Source organism: Rhea pennata, chromosome 18 (assembly GCF_028389875.1).
Source record: "Rhea pennata isolate bPtePen1 chromosome 18, bPtePen1.pri, whole genome shotgun sequence".
In the NCBI taxonomy this organism is placed as follows: Eukaryota; Metazoa; Chordata; class Aves; order Rheiformes; family Rheidae; genus Rhea; species Rhea pennata.
The window spans coordinates 14,975,115-14,994,149 of NC_084680.1; the positions used below are offsets into that span (position 1 = coordinate 14,975,115).

At 37.1% G+C, this 19,035-nt stretch overlaps 1 protein-coding gene across 3 annotated transcripts in view; it reads left to right on the plus strand.

The window, feature by feature from the left end:
* The window catches only part of RALGPS1 (Ral GEF with PH domain and SH3 binding motif 1), a 134,368-nt gene that overhangs the window by 85,422 nt on the left and 29,911 nt on the right, over nucleotides 1–19,035 (plus strand). For all 3 annotated transcript variants that reach the window (XM_062591027.1, XM_062591026.1, XM_062591028.1), the window contains 2 exons: nucleotides 7,887–8,024; nucleotides 9,415–9,508. In XM_062591027.1, coding sequence (XP_062447011.1) covers nucleotides 7,887–8,024; nucleotides 9,415–9,508 — 232 coding nt within the window. The remainder of the gene's footprint in view (nucleotides 1–7,886; nucleotides 8,025–9,414; nucleotides 9,509–19,035) is intronic.

The window sequence follows — 19,035 nt, forward strand, 5'->3', positions numbered from 1 at the left end:
CAGGTCTGGAACTCCAAACTACTAATACAGGTTACAAAAGTAGAGGCTGTTTTCAATAGAAGGCAGAACAGATAGGAAGGCGTGTATTGAAAACATACACACGAGTTCTATCTTAGTAACTGTTCCCACAGGTGTGTGGAGATGAAAATGAAAACAAAAATAGAAGAGTTTCTAGAAAGCACTTTTGGAGAGAAAACAAAAAGTATTCCAGGTTACTTTACAGCCAAATGTGGTAGGGTAGTCTGAGCCATATGAATTTCCCTCTCACAAACTATATACACCTGTAAGATACCGGAAGAAAAATTTTAAGGGACTGATCTGAGCCAGTGAAGGAAGTTCAGCTAGACTTGACCAGGTCTCTAAATATCTTTGTTTTCACTGCAGGGAGACTAGCAATTCCAGTTGGGGCTGTATGCTATTGCATTATTACTTAAACTATTCTATTCAATTATAAGGACTAAACATCCTTTTTTTCTGGTGGAGATATCAAATTATCTTGAGCCACTGGAGCAGTCTGTGATCTAACACATGAATAGCTCTATCAGGGATACGGCCCTTTCTTAATCAAAATGCACAGGTTGGTATAGTCTTGAGAAACAGTTTAGTCATGGCCATATGGTTTCTTCGCAAATACAGTTTAGAATGAACTGAGTTTTTTCTTGCTTTTTACTGGCTCTGCCTGTTTTTTAATTTTTTATTTGACAGTTCATATAATTTCTTCACTCATTCTTGCCTAAGCTATGGAAGGACTTTGCAGAACACATGAATGAATAGGCTAAGTACAAAAGAAATGAAGTAGACATACTTCTGCAGACTAGCTGCTGCAGGACATGATCCAGTGTCACTCAGTGAGCTATTTATTGGTTGAGGCGGCAGAGATCTGAACGGACAGAACAGTAGCAAGCCCAGCTGCAGTGAGAAGAAGTCTTGCAAGGAATTTCCATGCAGTATTCCTAAGTCTCAGGGCAGAAACATTAATGGAGATCTTCCAGGCAACACCTGAGATAGGTAAAATTCCACTGCAAGACTGAATCGGAGCTATAAAACGATGTGTATAATGTAATAACAATGTAATAATTAAGTCTTAGGTGTACTTGTGATATGAATGAAATTCTGCTCATGCAGATACTTAGTACCTGTTAAAATTTAAGAAAATTGCCAGGTCCGTCTTTTTCTTCCTATACTATAAAGGAGCAAACGTAAGCAAGTCACATGGCTTTTCTTAAATTCACTTGACTTTTGCTGCTGATCTGTAGCTCATACAGCTCCATGCTCAAGAGCGGTGCGTCCCTAAGAGTAAGAAGTGCAGCAAAAGGGGCAGGAGACCTGCATAGGTGAATTCAGACAGAAGAAGAAAATACACAGAATGTGGAAGAGGGGACAGGCTGCTTGGGAGATTTGTAGGAATGCAGTCATTGTATGTAGAGATGCAACAAGGAAGGCTAAGGCCCTGTTGGAATTGAGTCTGGCAAGGGATGTTAAGGACAACAGGAAGGGCTTCTTCAAATACATCAACAGCAAGAGGAGGACTAGGGGAAATGTGGCCCGCTACTGAGTGGGGCAGGGGCCCTGGTGACAAGGGATACAGAGAAGGCAGAATTACTGAATGCCACCTTTGCTTCAGTCTTCACTGCTAAGGGCAGCCCCCAGGAATCCTGCAGCCTGGACGTGAGGGAGAAAGTCTGGAGAAGGGAAGACTTTCCTTTGGTTGAGGAGGATAGGATTAGAGACCTTCTGGGCAGGCTAGACATCCGCAAATCCATGGGCCCAGATGGGATGCACCCACGGGTACTGAGGGAGCTGGTGGATGTTGTTGCCAGGCCACTCTCCATCATCTTTGAAAAGTCATGGAGAACTGGATAGGTGCCTGAGAACTGGAAGAAAGCCACTGCCTTCAAGAAGGGCAAGAAGGAGGAGCCAGGCAACTATAGGCTGGTCAGCCTCACCTTCATCCCTCGAAAGGTGATGGAACAGCTCATTCTGGATGTCATCTCCAGGCATATGGAGGAAAAGGAGGTGATCAGGAGTAGCCAGCATGGATTCACCAAGGGGAAATCCTGCTTAACCAATCTGATAGCCTTCTATGATGGAATGACTGGCTGGGTAGATGAGGGCAGAGCAGTGGATGTTGTGTAGCCTGACTTCAGCAAGGCTTTTGACACTGCCTCCCATAACATCCTCCTAGAGAAGCTCTGGAAGTGTGGATTAGAGTGAACAGTGAGGTGGATTGAGAACTGGCTGAAAGGCAGAGCTCAGAGGGTCGTCGTCAGTGGCATGGAGTCTAATTGGAGGCCTGTGGCTAGTGGCATCCCCCAGGGCTCAGTACTGGGTCCCATCCTGTTCAACTCCATCCCCTCATCCAGGTCATTGATGAAGAAGTGCCTCCTCAGCAAGTTTGCTGATGATCCCAAGCTGGGAGGAGTGGCTGCTACAGCTGAGGGCTGTGCTGCCATTCAGAGAGAACTGGACAGGCTGGAGAGTTGGGCAGAGAGGAACCTCATGAGGATCAACAAGGGCAATTGCAGAGTCCTGCACCTAGGGAAAAATAACCCTAGGCACCAGTACAAGCTGGGGGCTGACCTTCTGGAGAGCTGCTCTGCAGAGAAGGACCTAGGAGTCATCCAGCAGGTGGATGACAAGGTGACCATGAGGCAGCAATGTGCCCTTGTGGCCAAGAAAGCCAGTGATCTCCTGGGGTGCATTAGGAAGAGTGCTTCCAGCAGGTTGAGGGAGGTGATCCTGCCCCTCTACTCAGCCCTGGTGAGGCCTCATCTCGAGTACAGTGTCCAGTTTTGGGCTCCCCAGTGCAAGAGAGACATGGAGCTGCTGGAGGGAGTCCAGTGTAGGGCTACGAAGATGATCAGAGGGCTGGAGCATCTGCCCTATGAGGAGCAGCTGCGAGAGCTGGGCCTCTTCAGCCTGGGAAAGAGAAGACTGAGGGGGAATCTTATCAATGTGTACAGGTACCTGAAGGGAGGGTGTCAAGGGGACAGGGACAAACTCTTTTCAGCTGACCCGTGTGACAGGACAAGAGGCAATGAGTAGAAACTGAAGCACAGGAAGCTCCGCCTGAGCATGAGGGGGAATTTCTTCACTGTGAGAGTGACGGAGCACTCCAACAGGTTGCCCAGAGAGGTTGTGGAATCTCCTTCTCTGGAGATCTTCAAGGCCCGCCTGGACACAACCCTGTCTAACATGCTCTAGGTGACCCTGCTGAGCAGGGAGGTTGGACTAGATGATCTCCAGAGATCCCTTCCAACCTACTGATTCTATGTTTCTATGATTATTTATAAAAAATAATAATCCATTCAGACAGCTGTTAATATTTTCTGAAGATGTTATGCTACATGTCAGTGGTGCTTTTTTCTTTCCCCCTGCGTGTTGATTTTTCCCTCTACAATGTATATTGATTTGAAGTCTAACAATGGTTATACTGAATGCTTTAACCACTTGTATGTTTTGGTCATACATGTTCTAATATTTCAGTCAGAAAGCATATTTTAGTAGTAATAGAAAAACTATTATTTTAAGATTTGTAAAATTAATTGCTTATAATCCTAGTATAACATGGTTTTAATTGTTGATTGAATTCATCTTTACAAGACGTGTTCATAGCTGTCATGTAGTTGTCACAGTATTAAATAGAATCAACTATAGAATAAAATGCCCTTCAGTCTTTACACCAGCCAGGTAGTGACAAAGTGGATTAATATCAAAATCCTTTAGTCTGTACCTGTCTATCCTTAAATACTTGAAAGAAAAATGGGATTTTTAGTTTGCCTGGGTTGTAGACAAATTGTCTCACTGGAAGACCAAGAATCATAAGCTTGATTCAGGATATAGAGAAGATACTGCCGAAAAGTTTCCAGTTGAGGGACTTCACCACTAGTTGTCTTTGATGATTATGGATGTGACAGTATGATTCTGTGATTCTATGATTCTGTAGTTCTAAATGATAGTAATAAGAGTTTAGTGAATACTAGGGGACATGTAAGGATATTATTGTCTTCAGGAAATAATTTGTATTTTCCCAGATAGAAATCTTGTTTCCATTTTTTTATTATTATTATTTTTTTTCATCTGAATAAATATGGGGTACAATTACTACAAGGAAATTACACTGAAATAACTAGCACAAGTACAGATTTGGGTAGTTTTTGTTTTCGGTGCCCAAACTATCAGTAATTAATGCAAGCATGCCAAAGTATTCTGGGAGAAGTGTGTTGCTTAGATGTGCTCTTTGCAACTCACTGCAGTGATTTTCTGTCCCTTTTAAAAAAATTGCACTTGAATAGCGTATTGTATTTCCTGATGTTTTAATAGCTGGAATTTATCAAGACAGTTTAACACGATAAAGCTGCAAGAGAGTAACTGAGCCAGCTAGCTATTTTTCTGAAATTGTAGAGTGTTCTTTTCAAGGCAAGGCAAGAAAACATGGGGAAAATGTCATCAATTATAAACATGCTCAAAAGAGAAAATGAAAAATTTAGTATGGAAGTATGGCAGACTTTCATGCTGCAGAAGTTATTTTCCTGCCCTGCAGAATGTTCCTTTTTTTGTTATGCAGTGAAGAATCACTGACTTTTGTCATGCTCATAAAATAGTTTAGGAATATATTAAATTAAATTTTGCCTTTTAGCTGACCCTAAATGTCTGAGCGATCCTTTAAAGAAAGAGCAGACTGATTTAATTTTTTTGACCCTGTTGCAATAGCTGCAGTGATCACCAAGTAAAGCAGCGATTTCTATTCAGTCGATTTGAATACAGCATTCACAGCAGGCTCAGTACATTTTGTACGGCATTTTCTCACTGCGTTCATAAAGCATTTCCCTTCCAGCATCACTGAGGTCAGAGTGGTGCAATGACATCTGAGACTCGGAGACTATGCCATTTATCTTTTTAGTAAACTACAGAGTCAAAAAACATAGAGCAGCACTTAATCAGGAAAAGATTTGTGATGCTTGGATTTCTACTGCACAGGTTTTTACAGAGCATTTTCTGAATACTGACTTAGAGTAAAAAATGTTAATTAATCATTATATCACTCTTGCTTTCAAAAGGTACTGCATTTCCCAAATCTTGCTCTCAAATCTATAGATAAAAGAATTATGTCTTTCAAATTAAGAATTTGGAATTTTAGATTTTAGGAGCATCAGACTGGCTTCAACAGAGGTGGAAGAGCAATTAGCACTAGAATATCAAAGCTGTTGGAGCTCCTGATAATCAGGTACTGGGAGTGTAAGTAAGTCCCAAGACTTGGGACTATAATAACATCCATTTATGAACACAGTAAGCTTACGCAAAAATGTTTTCTATAATGGGCATTTTATTTGGGGCTGCATGCTAACTTAAGAGGAGCTAAAAATTTATTTTGTATGTGATTTCAGAACTGGAGTAAGAGCTATAAGCTTCCAGTGCTTTTGTATTCAACACTTACATAGATGATACAAAGATGTTCCTGAAAAGCTATGGGTGGTTTTAGAGAGCATAAAATGCTTCAATTTCTACTCTGTCCGGAAAGCTGCACAGGCAGACTTTGTGTCCAAGACAGTCCTGCCCACTTCTCTGAGATGCTGTGAACTTGTGTGCAGTTACTATAGGTTGCAAGACAGTTCTGCGGAATCAAAACTTTATCACATGATCTTGAGGAAGATTTCAGTCTAATTTCATGGGTGAAATGTAAAATAGCTGCAAACAATCGGGAAGATACCATTAATACTTTCAGTTATGTCAAAGCATCTTGATAGGTTGCCTACATTCACTTGATAATGGGTTTAATGGAAAGCTGGAAATCTTAGGGCATGTCAAGGTCTCAGGCTGACTCACTTCTTGAAATGGTTTTATGAAGCTGATATTTAATTTTGTTTACTGTTGTTTAATGTATTTTTTCTACTTTTACTCAGTTTTTTAAACTATTAGTTTAAAAACTCTAGAAGAACCTGTGTCAGGTTCTAGATTTCACCCATTAATCACACAGCAAATTTTTATTTTGTTCATGAGTATGTATTAGTGCATTTGCTTCAGTGCAATGGCATTTCCTGTTAGTCTCAAATTTTGTGTAGGAGCAAAACAAGCAACAGTTGTCTAGTTCTGTGTATCCAAATCATTACAATTTTTGCCATCCATTTTGTTGTCATGTGCACAGGGTTTTAGGGAAGACAGGCCTGATTCTTCTCAGAGGTGCACAGCAAACGAACAAGAGGCAACAGTCACAAGCTGTAACACAGAAAGTTAGCATTTATGATAAAGAGAAAGAAAATCAGTGTTAGAATGGTTAAGCGCTGGACCAAGTTGCTCAGAAAGGCTACAGAGTCTCCATTCCTAAACTTGACCTGATAAGACTCTGAGCAATGTGATCCAACTTCAGTTTAGCCTGGCTTTGAGCATGAGTTTGAACTAGATGACTTCCATATGTCCCTTTCTACCTATATTATTCAACAGTTATTTGTGCCAGTGCAAAGATGCCAATGTCGCCAGTTAAATTCTAATTCTTCTTTATTAAAGATACCATTATACTGCTGTAGAAAGATCTTAGAGCATTTATAAACATGCTGTATTTTCAGGGATGTTTCTCTCCTCAGTCTTCTTTTCTGTCTTTACTCCTCCTCCTTTTCGTTTAAGAGCCTTCAGTAAGTTACTGTAGTAAATACATGAGCCTTGCATTATACTTTCAGGGTAGCTTTCTTGAGTGTTGTAAGACTGTGTTGCAGAACTTAAAGATGCCTGCCATATACTTCAGGTTTCCAAAATTCAAAACAAAGACTTTCCATGCGTTTTCTCTGGTATTTCATTTTTCTCAAACTTGCTTATATTGACTATGAAGTATATACAACATACTTTTCCTTCATGTGTGATGGCTTTCTAACTGTCCCAGAGCAGTAAAAGAAGCCCACTACAAATCATAGTGGCATACATGAAAGTGAGATTGTATATGTTGATAAATACAGTTAGGTACCGTGCAAAAAAATTTATGCAGTATTGTGAATACATTTCAATCTGAAACCTGCCTTTTTCCTCCTTATATAATTCATAAAGGTAAAAGTACCATACAGCAAAGACTAACTGCAGAACACATGCCTACCAAACATTTGCAGATGTATTTTCAATGATGAAGCTAGTTGACATCTTGCCACACTCTACCTTTGTGTGTAGTGTGCTTCAGTCTCACCTAAGAACAACTTCTGATCTAATCTGCCAATAGTTTGGAAATCTGTTTGGATGAAAAGTGCAATTCAGATCAGAATAATCAGCATTTTTGGCCTGCAATAATCACCATCTTCCTGTATTTGCTAAAAAATCTAGGGCCTAGGCAAAGTGATCATGTCTATTTTCAATAAAGAGTCTAATAAATTAAAAAACTTTAAACTTTAAAACCTTTTGTAAAAACTTTTTGCATATCCTTTTTTAAATCATCACATAATCAAAGCCTAAATGTAATTCCGTTTTGTCTTTTAGCAAACGCAGCCTAGAAACTCAGCAAAAAGATGTAATACTATCTTTATGTAGTAAATAGTGGCAGACCTAGAAGGCATTACAGCACGGTGCAAAACTCTGTTCACTGTAGCCAGATACTGTTGTGCTTGCTGTCACCTCCATGCGGATCAGCTTTACTGTCATCAGTGGCTCATGGCTGTTATGGTGCTGCAAATTCTTCTTAGTAGACATCAGCCTATATCAGTGCGTATGATCAAAACCTATTATATTCTTTTTTAAGAATACTAATTTTAAGAATACTAATTAATAATTGAACATATAAGATGCAATCTCTCCTTTGTTTTATGAGACCAGCCCAAAGTGGTGGTCAGTGGTTACTGGCTGTTCTGTTCATTAATGGTAACTGTTTCTGCATAAACACTAGGTCAAACTGATTTGTTTGTTTGTTTCAGGGATTTATCTCTTAGATTTAATCTACATTGATTCTGCATATCCTGCTTCAGGCAGCATCATGGAGAATGAACAAAGATCCAATCAAATGAACAATATTCTCCGAATAATAGCTGATCTGCAAGTCTCCTGTAACTATGGTTGGTACATTTTTTTCATCTATTCCATCTTAAAGAAATGTCTGTAATACAATAACCTGATAACAGGTTTCTGCCCTATGTAAAGGCAGCACAAGAGGCTATCATTAGTAGAGTTGGACACTACTAAATGATTTAGCTCCCGTCACTGTGTAGTTTCAGCCTTACTGGCAAATCAAGCGTATGAATATGTGTTCTAAATTCTGAGAGCTGTAGTAGATATTGTGCAAAGTTTACTAGAACAGTGCAAGTACATATGGGAAAAAATGTCGTATTTTCAAGTACAGCTATTGCATTTGGTTTATATTCTATTTCCACCAGAGACAGTGAGAGAGAATTCTCTAAGGTCCTTTCCTTTGCAGTAGGCGCAATGTCTTTGGAGCGTACAGTGTGTTAATCTCATTATCATTTTGTTGAAATTACCTGTGTATGGCTACGTATGCCAGCCCTTGTCCTTGTCAACTTTGATATCGTAAATGTTCATGTTGTTAGTCAGCTATTGTAAAGTTCAAACGTAAGGGAAGAAGAAAGATTATTTTGTCAAGAGATTTAGATTGTCAGTGGAATTTCAGTTGTCAGAGAAAGAAAGAAGTGACAGAAAGAGTAAGTTGCATCTTATTTTGCTTTCTCTGGTTTGTACTAGTTTATTCACAGAAATAAATATATAAATATATAGGTATAAGTGTGTGTGTGTGTATATATATATATATGTATATATGTACATGTATACACCCTCTTCATTTGTCAGCATTTAAAGCTAGGGATGCAGCATAATAATACATGATTCTGCAGACCTAAATTATTCAGGTATCATGTTTTTATTGTGACTTCTGTCTTTGACCACTTTAAATGACAAAACAAATCATTATCTCACTGACTATTCCTTTGTCAGTTATGGCAACTTCCTGTATTGCTATGCATTAATTTTTCACGCTTTTTTAAAAATCTGAAGGAAGATTAAAATATGGCCTTGAAGAAACAATCTGCAGGAATAATGGGTGCCTTTAAAACATTTGTTTCTATGAGCGTAAAAGTTGAGACAGATACTACAACATGGCTGCATATTTGATTTTCTCCAAAGCAGTCAAAACAAACTTCAAGCAAGGCTTTTCCACTTGTGAGTTAATAGCATGTAATAAATCCTCTAGCTTTCCTGATGGTAAAATGCATCTATGTTGTCTTTAACAATTGAACATCAGTTTTGCATGATCAAATCTTTAACATCCTCGTAACAAAGTCAAACAAAGTAATATTCGAAGCCACTTTATTCTTCATGATGGTTCATATTCTGTTTCCATTAAGATATTTGTGAGAACCAGAAGAAACTAAAGAATAATTTCATTTATTTTTGATGATGTGCATATTCATCTTTTTGACTTTTAATGTTCTACAGATCATCTTATAACACTACCCCACGTACAGAAGTATTTAAAGTCTGTACGTTATATTGAAGAACTTCAGAAGTTTGTGGAAGATGATAATTATAAGTAAGTATCATTCTTTTTTCCTCAGATTTGGGTAACGTAATAGAGAGATCACCTATCTGTTAGTTTGATTAAAACATGAACAAAAAGGCTTTGACAAAAGGATTTTGAGGGTTGCCTGGAGTTCTCAATACTTTCTTTTTCATAGTTGATAATATCAAGATAATATCAAGACTCCTAATAAAATCCAGCAGGACTTTTGTCCTTTATGACTCTAACCAGATTTCTAAAATGCAAAAATTAAAGACAAAAGGAGGTGAAAATCTAGTCCTTATTCTATTACTCTATTACATTACGGTTGTATTCTGGGAACTTTCTTCAGGAAGCCTAAAACCACTGTTCTGACTTCATCTCTGAGGTGTCCAGGACTGGAAGCTTCATGTGTAAAGCTGACAATTTTGATTTATTGAGCTTATGAAAGCAATGCTTACTAAAAAGGTGGAGAAAGAGCCAACCCACACAATGATACAGCATAGAAAGCATAGAGCACATTAGTCAGTATGTGAATGCACTCCAGTTAGAGGAAGTGAATGGCCAATAATTCTGAAAGAACTAGCACATTAAATCATAGGTCTGGTAGCCAAGGTTTTAAATAACTCAACCAAGGGAGATGTGATGCTATATAATTAGAGACTAACAAATATAATACCTCTATTTAGGTAAGCAAATGTAAATGTAACCAAGGCAGCCAGAAGTTTGTTAATATGGTGATGGTATGTAAGATGTTTGGAAGAGGAAAGTTCATAATGAAATTCCTTAGAAAACAGTCTTATTACCAGTTTTACTGAATATTTCAGTTGAATCTCATCTAAAAAGTTGCATGTACTTAGGCCATTTGCTGAAAAAACAATGTTGGAAGGGGTCATCAAAGTGGAAGATGATTGGGATACCACAAAGGAAGAACCAGATGGCCTGATGACTCAAATAATAATGACAAAAATCAAAATGTTATGAATGTATTGTAACAAGAATTTATGATACTGATCAATAGATGTCAGCATCACCAGTGAGATATAGACATATAAAGACAAGTGCAGGCCTACTTGATCAAATATGGCATTTCTAGGAAAAATTAAAAGGAATTGTTAATACTGTTTTAGTAGCAGTTCAGGAGGTGAGCGAGGAGCTAGATGAGCTAGCTTACTAACTGGTGAGACCTCATGTGGAGTACTGTACACACTTCTGATCATCCATGTTTACAGAAGATATAAACAAAATGCTGATTTGATCAGGTAAATAAATTGTCTGTCTTGTAATGCAAGACTAAAAGAACTAGACTTGGCTTTAGCATAGGAAAGCAAAAGTTTAGAGAGTAAAATATAAATATAAATATATATAAATATAAAATTATGTATATAATATAAGATAAATAAATATAAATAATATAATGTATAAATATAATTGGAAGAGAATAAGGAGGGTAAAGAGCAATTTAAATTATAATGTTATCACAACGATAAATGAACACAACAGTTGATAAGCTAAACATTTTCAAGTTCGTTTCTAACCAACAGACTAACGGAACTCTGCAATGACTTCTTAATAGGAATACAGAGACAAATAAATAAATACATAATAATATATAAATGCATAAATAATTCTAAGTTGCAACTTGATAGTTAATGAAATGAATGCCATCATTAGGTATCTGTGAAAGCAGAAGAGAGGAATCACTGAATCAGAAGACTGTATTTTCCCTGTCTGGAAATACCCACTTAATTTATACAGTTCTCAGTGTCATGCATGTATCAGCATAAAGAATGAGCTACCCTAACTTCTCTACATTTTTCTGTAATTATAGCTGATGTTACTGTCACAGAGATGCAAAATTCTGAGAAAGTTCAGGAAGAAAGGATCTCCATAGTAGGGGCAAAAAGCATGTTTGAGTACAGTATGCGACAAGTGATTTACTTTTACTTCTAAACCTAAATGTAATTGGTGGTAACTCCAGCTGCCAGAGTTATTCAGCTTAGCTCTGATGCATTGTGCATAAAGCACTCTTGCTCAGTCAAATCGGTTGAGATGGACTCTTGTGATGAATGTATTTGGAACTTTGCTTTCGCTGAGAGAATGATTCTAAGGGTAAAACCATTCAGACATGATATTATCTTGGAACTGATACAAGAGCTTCACTAAGTATGATCAGGATCCGCTTCAAATAGAGAGAAAAACCTCCAAAATTTATCCCCTTGCTTGGAGTAAACTCCATCAAAAGAAGCTAAACCAGCGTTGGGTCATTCACGGTGGAAGATCGTACTTGGCTGTAGTTTTGACAGGTTTGTGCCTTTATGTCTGACTGATCACAGATACTAAGAACAGTGATATTTCTGCAGAAAAGACTGAAAAAAAGAATTAGTTTTCATGATGTTTTCAAAACAGAATTTATTTGCTGCATAAAATTAGAATTGCTGCCAGAACACTGATGTTGAATGGATTTGTCCGTCCTTTTTTCCATCTCATGACATTGTGTTTCACAAATGGAGATGCATTATACAACAGAAGCATATTGAACAGTTGCATTGTGCACAGCTTTGTAAAAAGGTCAAGCAGTCTAAGATTTGTATTGTGTAGACTGCCTTTTAAATCAAAGTATTAAGATATAGTAAATGATCGTTATTTACTTATTTTCAGCGTACCTCCATGCTTCATTAAAGTATGGAACTTAGAGCAAAGTTAAACTGAGTAGCAATTGGGAAATATCAACAACTGTAATTCGAATAGGCTTTACAACCCCTGAACTGGATGCAAGAGATTGGTCATGTTGCTTAATTTGACTTTTAGATGGACTTTCCTGATAATTTAGCAATGTTAACTTTATATATAAAATAGTTTTCATTAATTCTAATATTTTTGTAAAAATAGATGAAACAAATGGTTTCCATAAATATTTAATATCATGACATAATAGCTGGAGAAACTAAAAGTCATGACTAATTCCAGTTTAAATTTTTGAAAGCTATTTTAACTCCATCAGTGGTCATGCTGATAATACTGAAAGGTCTTTGATGTATTTTAGAGAACATGCAGTACTTTTGATACACTTATTTTGATCATATTTACAAGTCTTTTTTTCTAAACCTGACTATATAAGGCTTAATTATAAGAGGTTTTAAAAGGAGGAAAAGGTTTGATTTTTAGCATTGTAAATTTAGCTGAAGTTTATAAGCATTACTCTGTATTAGAAAACCTTCACCTTATACTACCGTGTTTGTTTCATCAGGAATAAACCTTTAAATCAAAGACAGTCTTCATCAAAACTTACCACATCCGTCCTTAAAGACCTCTCCCCTTCCTCTTCCGTCTTTTTATTTGAAGGAAGTTCTTGGATTTTGTTTTCAACATTTGATTGCACATTTTCCTCTCTGTTCTCCCTAATGGATCTTCAGTTTCCAAGCATTTCCTGGTCCCATGCCAAAAGAAACTGTAAGCCTTAAAAAGGGAGAGAGTGCTACATTTTTACAGTGGGAAAGAATCTCCTCTCTTTTTCTCTTTCCAGTGACCTCTCTTGTTGAGCCAGGAGCAGCATTAGTATACTCTAAAGAGATCTGTGCCTGATCTTTGGCAGAAAGAACAGACCTATCTCAGTACCAGGCTATCAAAGAGAGAAGCTTAGAAAACTGCTCTAAAATGTATTGGCAAGATCCCAACACGTGTTTTGCCAAATGAGGACCTCAATTACACTGGAAAGGAAAATTTGACAGTTACATAAACAAAGCTTTTCTCTCCAGTTTTTTATGCCAGTCCAATTGCTTGTGTTAGGTTCCTGCTTGCCAGTAAGTAGGAACGCTCCAGAAAACTTCTGACAGTGGTATCATATCCTAAAAAAAAATATTTTTTTTACTAAGCCGACATACTGTTCTCTGCACAAGTGGAGATTAAAACATTTGCTGGTTACAAAATTGAAGGGGCAAAAATAGGACCCCAAAGATCAAAATTCCTTAATTCCTTCCAATTATACCAAAATGTATTGCTACTCATCATTATCCCAGGGAATCACCAACAGTCACCAGGCTTCAGAGATATCATCAGGCAACTGCTGCAGGATCTTCTTCCTCCTCAAAGAGTTTAAGAAGTCATACTCAGGAAGAAAAATGAAGTCTGGGTGATACTTGGGTGACCTGAGAAGAGTGTTTGTCCCCAGGTATGCAGTTTTTCTTGAGCTAGATAGCAGTATCCGAACATTGTGACACCAGGCCACATTCCACATTCTTTTCCAACCTGCCATGTCTTGCAGTGTTTCCAAAATTATTGTGTTTGACCTTTCAGTATCATTAGCTCAAGCCTGGTATTCTCCACAGCTGTTCTTGGTCCTTGACAAGACAAATAAGCATATTTTCTTCTTTCAAGTTCTTACTTCATCTCCCACCCTTGTCCATCCCTCAGGGTTACTTTATATCTAATCAAAGACTTTATGAAAAATAGGGACATAGCTAAGACGCTCTGCCTTGCTGACAGCCATAGAAAATTCCTGATCCAAACTCCAAATTAAGAATTTTTTACAGTTGTGGAGTTTTTTTTTTTTTTTTTTTTTTTGTTGTTGTTGTTGTTTTGGGGTTTTTTGAGTCTTTAAAGAAGCAATATCATTTTAGAGGGAACATCAGAATACAACATAACCAAGACAAGATGTTGCCATGCTCTATCTCAGTTGTCCTGGACTTCCTTGTAGGACAGCTGTGAAACTGCAGAGTTTATACCCTGTGAAAAAAGAACTGAATAGTAGACACCAAATGCTATGACTTCAGAGGCTGAGTGATGAAGTTTGTCCTCAAGAGATCTCTGCTCTATAGCAAAACAGTTTTGCCTGCCATTTCTTCAGCACCATTCTCATGTATCTTCCTGCATTTTGAACCATACAGCATGGTCTCACCAATGCTGTTCAAATGAGTAGCTTATGTATGCTTCTTGGTGCTATTTTGCTTGTGGATCTTAGAGTTATGTTAGCATTTGTCATTGCATATCACTGTTCAATTGCAGGTTTTCTACAAGACATACTTTTAATCTTATCAAGGAATCAAACTTATTTGGCAAGATTTCCTTCCCACAAAACCATATTGATTAATATTATTATTTCTGTGTTTTAATTCTGTATTAAGAGAATCCTATGTTAGTCTCCATTTTTTTTTTGAGGCTGATACCATACTAGCCAACCTAAAGATAGTTATAAAATTTACTGGTTTGAATATGACATCAGATTTGCTCTGTTTCAGTCTTCCAGAACTTCTCTAGTATTAAAGTTTTATTAAAAGACAGTATCAGCAGACTGAAGGTTTCCATAATCAGCTGTTTTTAGAGAGTTGGATATGAATTCTGCTTATATAAAATTCTAGTAATTAACAGATACATGGCTGATAGTAGTAAATTTTATTTTCTCACACTGAAGATTCCATTTTCTGAGTTACAGTATCTCCTAGATTAGGGGGTTAGATTTAACCTCACCTTGTTCCCAGAGGATAACATTACAATTTATTCCATTTAATTTCAAAACTAATAGGCATGCTACTTAAAACTGCTTTGAGGATTTCTAAAAATAGGCTGATTTAAATTTGCCTAAATGTCTTCAAAATCCATTCAAGTAAAATTAAAGTGAGAAGGAAGGAACCAGTAAATGCTTTTTTGACATTTTATCAGAATGTGACAATGCTTGTACCTATCAGATGGCAACAAAATGCCCCCAGCTGCTGTTTTCAGATCAGGTGCACTTGCTCTGTAAAATAATTTCTCAGAACAACTTGTAAACATGTTAGATATCACTGCCAAAAACAGTTTTCCTGTTTTTATTTTTTAGCCAACTATTCTTTACCAGTTAAGATGAAAGCTTGATTTAATTGATTAAATACATGCTTGTGTCTTTTCCTTAACTTCTACTTAGCAAAGCACTTAAGAGCATAACAAAATGTTTTCCTGAAACAAGGTATGATTATAAGAAGTGTAAAGCATGTTTGTGAAACTCACCTTTAATGTTCCCAAGACAATAATGGAATGCCATACTTTTGTGTGCTATATCCTGTGTCTCACTGGCACAGCTGTCTATTAATGGGATTATTAATGCTGAATCCTGGAAGTACATAGCCTAATGTCAAACTAAACAATGATACATGTAATTTCCATGGATTTGCTATATAATCTGCTTGATTACATTCCATAAGACTGGCTCTTGAGTCTCTTCAGGAGCTGTTCAGGACATGTGGTTGTTAAGTCCAGAATAGATTGCATGTTTAAGAAATTCAGAATTTATCCCACCAAAAATGAGAATGTTGACAAAGTCCTTGAAACTGTTGCCAGTTCTCTCAGTACTAGAACAGCATCTGTAGCATCCTCTCAAATATGTATATTTTTAAATGGCTACTATTTTTTTTTTTTGTTTGTTTGGAACACAATAGTGATAGTTGTCCTGGAATTAAAATCTGTGCTATACTGGAAAACAGTCCCATACAATGTTTCCAGTATAGGTACTATTGATTTAGACATAGGCTTGCAGAGTTTTGTGTTGGCGTACAGTATGGATTAAAGCCAATGTGAAGACTGTTATTTATATTACAGTGTTATTGGGGCAAATCAGGATTGGAATCTCATTTTGTAGATGTTACATACATATTTCAATTCTTTAGGACATATTAGGCAAAACTGCTATTTCAATGTACTAGTAAGATGATTTACATAAAAATCAGTTCAAATTTAGATGCAGATAGATAGGATGCTATAGAAGAGCATCCAAGAATATCAATATATAATGAAAGTGTTGCACTGACTCCTAACAATGACAAAAATACCAGCTACACCTTGTTGCTTTTAGTCTTATGATAGCAGGAGCTGTATAGCAGGTACTGAAAATATCAGTACTTATCACAATGAACCTTTGCCACAGTCTTAAATAGGCCTCCCAGAATAGGTGCATTTCTTGGACCTTTTCCACTAAGAATTATTGTCAAAAGCAAGGGTAGGGGAGCACCTTTGCTGCCTGAGATTTCTGCTGAGTCAGTTGCATTTGAATCAATAGTTACAGTTGTGACTTCGCTATCTGATATCTGAAAAACACGGACAGCTGTGTTCCATAGGACATATAGGAACAATAAAATCCAGTGAGTGTTGGACCTACTGTTTAAGTGCTGCACAGCCCAAAATGTTACAGGTGTGTCAGGCCAGTTTTGTCACATACACAAATACTGATCAGAAATGCCCTGAGTGGCAAAAATCTCAGGACTGTACTGCTTCTTTGTCTCAGGAAGGATGAATGCGTTTCTTTCATCCTCTTTGTGGAGCCTCTCAATTCCTTGCTTGAGTACAAGGATGCAAGTCCCGCTCTCCTCCCTCCTGTTCCGTCTTTAGTCTCTTGTTTAGTATTAGGAGAATGGAGCAAGAACAGTAGAGTCCTAGCAGTAGTTTCATCCTGTCCTGGAGAGCCAAGAAGGTTACTCTTAAAAGAGCTGTACAGCGGCACTCAATCGTAGAGTACTATTTAAGACTAGGTGGGATGGAGGTCCTGCTTACTTTATGGAGCATACCAGCCATCACATGTTCCAGGAAATATTTGGGGTATCAGCTTTTTTATTCATCAACATTTGTTTCTGTCACCTTTTTACCTTACAAGAACAAAACCTTGACATATTCTCTATATGCTTTTTTCTTTAAAAGCTATTTTTTTGTAATTCCAAAAGTAAATTGGCAGTTCATCAGTTCAGCAAAATATCTGTTTTACTTCCCCCCAGAGATTTTACTTCAAGTTCTTGTTTCACTGTAGCTTGTTAATACTAATTCTTCAACTTGGTAATTTCCGTTTCTAAATCAGAGTTTCCCAGGTTGATGTCTAGGATCTGTCCTATCATGTCTCTCAGCTGAACTCTTGCTTTATAATTGTGGAATAACGACATTTTTAATTTTTTCCTTTTTAGTCAGCACTTGGTGGTTGCACTAAAACTAAGTTTTCTAACTCTGATAAAGCAAAGATGCTATTTTTAAAAAATGAATTTCTGAAAAAAAATGTGTAGTGGTGCTGTACTATTGAACAAATATAGTGACTCATAAGATGAATTTCTGATCAAGTGCAGTTGCAGACACAAAAAAGAGACTCTCTTCATAAGAGTAATGAGTGATTTATTAGGCATATTGGAACAAATGTAGTTTCTGACTTGTGATATCACTGGGTGCAGCGAACTGGGATAATATAATTTGGTCTGTGATAGATACGAATGACATACATCGGTTATGAATACACTGAGTACCAAAGTTTGCAGAGACCTATTGATAGGCTTATTTGTGAATGCTATTTGGAAGACATTACTTGTAGTGTCGGCATAGCTGTGTGCACGTATATCCAGGTGAGAAGAGATGGGCATGCATGTGCATGCCTACAACCCTTGCCTCTCAATGGAAAATGCAGGGTCAGAGAAACTGCAAACACGAATTTGGATGGTGACAAACAAGCCAAGACTAGTTGAAACTGTATTGGCAGTCAGTATTCCTTCTTTGAAATAAAGATATATTTGACTGTTTCCAGCCTTTTTGGTGTAAAAGAGAACAGGAGAGGAGAAGGACCAGGAATGACAATTCATAGTCAGGATTCCATTTCCTTGCAGGTTATTTTGAATAATTTATATTAAACATGCCTGCATGAATGTTTTATATTTATGGAAACTGAAATTTAGGCTCATATTTATTTATTGATCATTTAATACATTCTATTTTTTCCTGAGTAGAATAGCTGAATTATATCCATTGGTATTTTGAAAGCACATTGCAAAATTCTGGCATTGTTGAAGTGAATGACCAAACTGCCAGAGATTTCAGAAGGGCTGAGATTACACCTGCATACTTTTCATTAAAAAAAAAAAAAAAAAAAGAGAGAGAGAGAGAGAGAGAGAGAGAGAGAATTTAGAATATACTTTGATCTAAAGAAAATGATAACTAGGTTTATCAGTCTTTACATTTCATAAATATATAATCTTGGGGAGTGATGCAATCTCTTTTTATAGCACTGAAGTCTCACTCATTCCTCTATCAGTGAACTTATAAGCGGAGAACACACCAAGGGTGCTTTCTAGGTTGTATAATGATACCATACCTCTTTCTAAAATCTTGTTAAAAATATAAGATTGTTAAGTCTTTCTGCCTGCCATATAGTCCCATTTCTTCTGTACAAGACCATTTAAAAAGAGAAAGAAATACTGTTGCTCAAGTAGTAGTTTGGACTTGATCCTATTTGGTTTTGTCAAATACTCTTATCATTGTATAAAGTATAAAACTATCATTGCCTTAAGAAAAACCTTAACAGTAGTTCTTGGCACTTTTCTCTTACGTAAAGATCTGTATACAGTATTTCACCCATGCCATGTTTCAAACATGTAAGAGGTGTATCAAGCCTTGGAACTTGATGTATAGAAAGCTAATGAAGTTGATACAAAATGCGAAGTTGGACAAATGATATGTGGCCTCTTAAGATGTATGCAGTAGTCCTGTCACAATTCCAGTGAAAATTATCTGATTCAGTAAATAGATTTTTGAAATGATAGAAGGGACCTGGCTTAGTAAGCAAG